Raw genomic sequence first — 6,736 nt, 5'->3', positions numbered from 1 at the left:
CCAGCTCTCCCACATATTGGCTATGAAGTGGGATGGAGTGGGGCGGATGAACCTGACAGATTGTGGCGGGGTTCGTGAGGCCATGGACGGAATGTGCCAGGCACAGTGCTTGGTGGAGGGCAGCACCCTTCCCTTGTCTAAAGACTAGGCAACAGTATTCAGGGACACCGGAGGGAGTGAGGGCAGGAGGAGTGCCTGAAATTGAGAAGAACCTTCTAGCTGTCTGTGCCAGGAAGTGCCAGCGCTGTGCCTTCCGGTGCCAGGAAGTGCTGGCCCAGGCACTGAGGGGGACTGAGCGCCCCAGGGTGTTGTAGGCTGGGTGAGCGGGGTGGGGCCGAGCTGGGGACTGGGAACGGTGCAGTACCTGTCGTGCTTCTAAAAGGCTTCTCCAATGTGAAAAAAACACCCCACCATCTTCCTTTAGAGAAAGCCTGGACCGTTCCAATACCAAAAACCTCACTGGAGGCTCCCACGGAGATAGATGTGCTCCAGCTAAAAAGGAAACGAGGAGGCGTGGGCGCTGCCTAAGGGGGCCCAGTTGCTGGCCTCCATCCTCCACCCCTTAGCCCTTGGTTTCCCCACAGACTTCAGAAGCCTGGGTCAGAAGAAAGGGTTAAAGCCTTAAAAGAGGAGCAAACTTAGCGGGGCTCTGGGAGGGGGCTAGCGTTTCCTGAGCGGCCCCACCCTAATCTCCCGGGTCCTGAACCCTCCCGTCCCTGGCCAGGCCTGCCAGCCACAGGGTGAGGGTCCCCTTTTGCTGCATTGGCCACTCTCCCACACCAATATCGGACCGCCTTCTCCTCCCTCTGCCATCCTTTCTCGCTCCCCACTCAGCCTCTGATTGGCCGAGCCCCCGGGCCCTCCCCGCATCTCTTCTCCCACCCCGGGTGAAAACTGCGGGCCCCGGGCAGGGTGCAGCAACTGGAGGCGGCGGCGCGTCGGAAGGAGGCTGCTGCGGCGGAGCACCGGAGCCCAGGTGAGAGCTGGAGCCGGGGCGGGGCCCGGGGGGCAGCGATGGGCCCGAGGCGCCCACGCCAGCCCACCCAACCCGAGGCTTTGGAAAACGGTCCGAGGGCGCCCTGGGAAGGAGCCGCGCAGTGCGTGCGGAGGGAGCCTGCTGCCCAAGCAGGGGCTGGGGCGGGGTGCCACTGCTGCAGGCCAGGGGCCGCGGCGGACCCCGCCTTTCGGGGTAGGCGCTCCGGGGCTTTCGCCGGAGCCCCGGTAGGCTGTGGGGTCGTTTGCCTGGGACTGGGGCGCTGGAGGAGAACCGGGAGGAAGGGCGCTAAGGACAGCCTTGTCTGTCTGCTCTCCACCGAGACTTCCCCAAACCCGGCTCGCAAAGGCGGGGGCAGGGGGCGGTGAAATGGCTGGGGGTGGGGGAGGGAGAGAGGAAGACCGCACACTGGAGGGAATTTCTGCCCTTCGGCCTCGCGGCCGACTGAGTGCGGGGCACCCAAGGCACGGTAAACCGCAGTGCCGCGGGCGGGGACTAGGGGGAGGCAGGCAGGCGGGGGAGGCGAGAACTGGAAAAGGATGAGGGGGAGAGGGACCTCATTTGGGAAGGGAAAAGATTGGAATATGGAAACGGTATAAGGGTGGGGTTGGTCGAATACAGGCTAGGGAGGGAAGGAGCGCGAAGCTTCTTCGGGTTCTTGGCTGCGGGGACACAAGGTCGAGAAAACCAAAAACAGACTGCGCCTGCCCTACCGCGCTCTACCCCTCCCTTTGGCTCTACATCCCCCTCCCATCAGCCCCATTTCTTCCTTTCTAGTTCTAGCTGCCCCTTCCCCCTTCCCCTCCTAGAGCTCAAGCTCGCACCCCTCCTCTGTAACTCAGTATCTGCTAATCAAAACCAGATGTCGACCCCTTTCTTCCCCCAACAGCTCTTTCGGGTCCCTCCCTGCAGGGGTCCGAGATGGAACAGACTGCAGCCGCGGCCTCCGCGGGACCCCAGCCTCGCCCCGCCCCGCCCCGCAGGGCTGACCGCCCGGGATCCAGGAAGCAGCGAGAGGCGCGCCCTACAGGCGCACGCCCCTCCGCTGGCTTCTCCCTGGCCAGCGCTGCTGCGGACAGGCTAGGCTACCCGCTCCATGTCGCCTCGCCAGGATATTGATCCAGCCTAGGCTGCAAAAAAAAAAAAAAGACAGGGCAGAGAGCCTAGGCAGGGAGGCTACTGAAGCCGGACTGGGAAACCGCACACCCAGGAATTCCACCCGGAGAGCTGGACCATTGGAAACATCTTGGTTTGGATGCAGAGAACAAATGCAATTGGAGAGCACTGTCGCTTTTCCTCTTACCCAACCGGGAACACCCTTAGCTGTGCACCTAATACAGTCTTACCTGGAGCCACACACATACCTGACGTCATCCCTACCCACACAGTCATCTAAGAGGAGAGAAATTAACGTTTGTGGATCACTTACTATGGAACAGTGCCAGATGTCTGTCATTTTTCTTAATCCCCATCACAACCCTGTGGGTATCTAAAGCTCAGGTTCATTCAGCATCTTTTGGGCATCTGTTACATGCCAGGAACTGTTTAGGAATTGGTGGTTTCCCCTTGAAAAGCAAATAGGAAGTCCTTGCCTTCCAGAAGGGAAGTAGCAAGGGTCAAGTTAAAGTCACTTACCCAAAGCCACCCAGCTACTAAGTGCTTGGCACAGATATATACCACTGAAGGCTGTGTTCCCCATCCCCTTTGATTTCCCCAATCAGGAAGAGCCCAGAGGTAGTGTTACATTCACTGAGAAGTCAGGAGGGGAGAGGACAGTAGAGAGGGGCTTGGATGCCCACCATGGTCATTATGGCATGTCTCCCAGGGGCCCTCTCGCCCTGACAGTAACTGTGGGCACACCTGTCCCACCTCTTGGCTGATTCCCATCCTGTTCCACCCCCAGGTGGACTGAGCTCTCGGCAACATGAACCCCACCATTGGCATCGCTCTTTTGCTGACAGGTACTGGGCAAGGGGCAGGGTTGGGATTCCAAGCTTCCTTCCCTTCACAGAAGCTAGCTTTTTCCTCATGACCTCAGAAGGCAGAGGTGACTAAGGGAGAGAGGGCCCTTTTTCCTCCCTAAGTCAGCTGAACAATCTTGTTCATCTTCTGACTGCCTGGGGTGGCTTTTGGAAACACAAGTCACTGAGCCTGCCCCATATTGAGTTGGAATCTCCGTATGGGAACCAGTTGCATCCTCTCCCCCAAGATCTCCTGACCCTGGAACACATTGGTGGGACCCAGGACTAGAGCAGATGAGGGAGGTAGACTGGGGTTTCCAGTGGAGAAGGTGGACTGGCCCTCAGGGACCTCTGGGTGGGGAGAGGTACTCAGAGAGCAAACCCTTGTACCCTCCCTGGCAGGCCCTCTCTACTATTAATGGCAGCAGGAGGCCCCCTGTTCTGCAGGTCCTCCCCAACTCAGAGAGGGCACTGCTGGTGCCAGTCTTTTTTTTTTTTAATTTTTTTGGGGGAGGTAATTAGGTAGGTAGGTAGGTAGGTATGTATTTATATGGAGGTACTAGAGACTGAACTCAGGACGTGCATGCTAAGCATGTGCTTCCCCTTGCTGGTGCCAGTCTTGCAGGTGGCCCGTGGGCAGAAGGTGACCAGCCTGACAGCCTGCCTCGTGGACCAGAGCCTTCGTCTAGATTGCCGCCATGAGAACACCACCAGCCTGCCCATTCAGTACGAGTTCAGCCTGACCCGGGAGACAAAGAAGCACGTGCTCTATGGCACTGTGGGGGTGCCTGAGCACACATACCGCTCTCGAACCAGCTTCTCCAGCAAGTACAACATCAAGGTCCTCTACTTATCCGGCTTCACCACCAAGGATGAGGGACTCTACACATGCGAACTCCGCCTCTCTGGCCAGCCTCCCACCATCTCCAACAAGAATGTCTCTGTGCTCAGAGGTAAGGCAAGCCCTCAACACAAGACCAAATGAGCTGGGAAAGGCAGGCTGGGGAGGAACGGGCTGGCTGGGACAGCAGGCAGTCCCCTTAGCTGGGCCGGAGAGGGGAGTGGCCCCAAAACCGCTCTCCCCTTCCCCACACTGCTGCCTGAGCCCTGGGGATTCACGGCCCTCAGTGTGAATGGGGGAAGGGCCAAGTGTGAATCACTTGGCTTCCCCAAGCCTCCTCCTCCCTACCTGGAAGACAGGACGGTGCTGGCTACCTCACCTACAGTTTTCTTGTGATGATGTCAGGAAACTGCAGATGGGAAACATGGTTCTATTGGACCAGGTCGGCCCTGGATTCAGCTAAGACCTCATGGCACCTGCCTCCCCAGGGGAATGGGCCTGCGCCTGCCTGAGTCCTGGTCTCTCTTCATTCCAGCCCTGCCCCTCTACCCCATTCTCTCTCCACAGACAAACTGGTCAAGTGTGAGGGCATAAGCCTGCTGGTCCAGAACACCTCGTGGCTGCTGCTGCTCCTGCTCTCCCTGCCCCTCCTGCAGGCCATGGATTTCATCTCCCTGTGACTGGTTGGGCCCATGGAGGATACAGGAAGCCACAGGCCCAGTCCAGAGAGTCTACTTCTCTGAGTCAGCTAACCCCCTCCCCCCAATGCCTCACACACCTCGGGGAGAAATGGGGACCCTACCCCTCCTAAGGAATCCCAGTGCTGCATGCCATTATCCACCCTCTCTGCCACTGCCACCTCGTACCCTCTCCGCACGCCACTGGCTATTTGTACTCTTTGTTCCAGAGCTGCTTCTGTCTGGTTTATTTAGGGCTTTTCCTTCCTTTTCTTTGGAGTTCGTGAAAAGGGAAGCCAGGGCTGGGAACCTGATGGAGAGTGAAGGGATGGGAGGGGTGTAGGATGGAGGGATATCAGCCCCTGGCAGGTGGGAGATCATCCTTGCCCACTGGGACCAGGGGCCTGGGAGAGACCTGGATGAGGAAAGGGGAGGGGGTCAGCAGGCAGGAATGGCACCTGCAGACCCGGGATGTGAGGGCGCCGCCAAGCACTTGTGGCCCGTCATGTGAGGACAGGACTGAGCATGTCCAGGAGCACTTTCTGCCACAGCAAAAAAGCTGTCTTCTTATCCCTGCAGAAGTTCCCAAGGGGCCTGGGTCCAGTGAGAATGCAGGTTCTGCCCAGAAAGTGGTGCTGATGGGTTGGAGAGGCAGGGTAGAAGGGAGAGTCCCTCATCTGCCCCAGCTGAGGAAGCTAAAACTGGGAGCCTAGTGTCTCTCACCGGCTCAACCAGAGTTGGGAGGTTGGCAGAGGAGGACACGCCCCCTCCCAGGCTATCCCAAGCTCCTGAGAGCTCCTGGAACTCTGACCTGGAGACAGTAAGTCAGGCCAGGTGGAGCCCCGGAGCCGCCCAGAGTGGCCCAAGTGTTTCTCCTGGAGGCTCTTCCCTCCTCCCCTATCAGTGCCTCAGCCTTCAGACACCCCCTGCCCCCTAGGCCTGCCTTCTCAGGACCTCTGGGGGGCCTGAGGCAGGCCGTTGGGTGAGACCCATGAATGGGACATGCCTCAAGAGATGGCTTTTCCCAACACCCAGCCCCCCACCCGGCGGCCCTGCCCTGTCTCGTGACCATGTGTAGTGCCACCACAGCTTACGGCATCTCATTGGGGAAAAAGAATACTGTACAATAAAACCAAGCCTCTGGAATCCATTCTCCTGTCAGTCTGCTTTGCTCCTCTGTCTCCAGGCCTGTCCCCCTCCCTTAGCCAGAGGCCTGCCTGCCACCTCCCTGTCTCCCCCTTCCCTACTTTCAGCAGCCCTTCCTCTCCCCCGCTGCCCACAGGGCTGGACCACTGTGTGCCCGGCTTCTCAGAACCACTCTAACGTGGCACGTTTGCCCTAAAAAACGTATGTTCCATCTCTGCTGACTCACCTGGCAGGAAGGACAGACTCCAATGGCCAAGCCGCATGGCACTGGTTCCAGAATATGCTAAAAAGCACTACGGTGTGGAGTCCACGTTTTTCTTCTCAGATCTGGTTGTTCTCCCCCCATCAAGTCACATCTGCTATGGAGAGGACGTGCGGGAGCCTTGGGAGCTGCCCACATCACCAAGGAGTAAAGACAAACCTCTTAAAACCAGCACAGCTATCCAAAGGACCGAGGGTGGGGAGGGAACACTGAGGCCCATCGCTGGCTCCCTCCCCTAAAAGCCACTGAGTGGAATGCGAACAGCGACCCCTGGCACTGCGGACTAGAACAGCATCCCAGGGTGATTCTAGGTTGCAGTTGCTGGCAGAGTGAGGCAGCCCCCAGACAGCCTTCCCTGCTTTGCAGGGGAATTTGGGGGAGGAGGGTGGTAACTATCCAGAAGCTGACTCATTTGGTATTTAGCTCTGGGTAGGATGGTTTTTTTCCTGAGCATTTGCTTAAAGGCCCAGGATCTAAATTTATGCCACTGACTCCCACACTGCCTGACATCTCCCATCAATGCCTGTGCCTTGCCAGTGGCCTATGTAGCAGCTGTGCCCAAAGAGGACAAGAGGAGCCCTCAAGTAAGAGAGGGAGCTGCCTGGGTCACCGACCACAGAGCCCATCCCCGTCCCCCCCTCCCCCCCGTGCAGGGTGTCAGCCACTCAGCCCAGGCCAGACAGCCTGGGGTCTCCAGATGCAGGGACATCATGGACACAGGCCCCTCTTGCTCTGCCCTGCTTGCAGCCAAAAAATGAAAGGAGCCTTCATAGGGGGAGGGAGTTCAGATGCTACCCTCGGGGTAGTAAGAGCCAAAGCTGGAAGGTCTTTCTGGAAGAACTGGGAAGCCTCAAG

The 6,736-nt window shown here is 58.5% G+C and overlaps 1 protein-coding gene across 2 annotated transcripts; it reads left to right on the top strand.

Moving 5' to 3' along the window:
- Window positions 1-830: 830 nt before the first annotated feature.
- On the top strand, window positions 831-5,623 carry THY1 (Thy-1 cell surface antigen). Of its 2 annotated transcripts, none has more exons than XM_074357018.1 (4): window positions 831-976; window positions 2,898-2,955; window positions 3,573-3,908; window positions 4,364-5,623. In XM_074357018.1, exons 2-4 carry the CDS (start codon window positions 2,919-2,921, stop codon window positions 4,474-4,476), a joined length of 486 nt encoding a protein of 161 aa, XP_074213119.1. In that variant the 5' UTR covers window positions 831-976; window positions 2,898-2,918; the 3' UTR covers window positions 4,477-5,623. The 2 variants fall into 2 exon arrangements, with proteins under 2 accessions (XP_074213119.1, XP_074213120.1); XM_074357019.1 differs by lacking the exon at window positions 831-976 and adding an exon at window positions 1,577-2,475.
- Window positions 5,624-6,736: the final 1,113 nt, after the last annotated feature.

The sequence above is a fragment of the Camelus bactrianus genome, chromosome 33 (assembly GCF_048773025.1).
Source record: "Camelus bactrianus isolate YW-2024 breed Bactrian camel chromosome 33, ASM4877302v1, whole genome shotgun sequence".
Lineage (NCBI taxonomy): Eukaryota > Metazoa > Chordata > Mammalia > Artiodactyla > Camelidae > Camelus > Camelus bactrianus.
Note: the sequence above shows the minus strand (reverse complement) of the source record. Positions and strands in the feature narration are given on the sequence as shown.

Excerpts from the sequence above, each read along its gene's own strand:
- THY1 (XM_074357018.1), top strand. The coding sequence starts at position 2,919 with ATGAACCCCACCATTGGCATCGCTCTTTTGCTGACAG. Across the intron at positions 2,956-3,572 it reads CATCGCTCTTTTGCTGACAG|TCTTGCAGGTGGCCCGTGGG; the intron begins GTACTGGGCAAG and ends TGCTGGTGCCAG. Across the intron at positions 3,909-4,363 it reads GAATGTCTCTGTGCTCAGAG|ACAAACTGGTCAAGTGTGAG; the intron begins GTAAGGCAAGCC and ends CTCTCTCCACAG.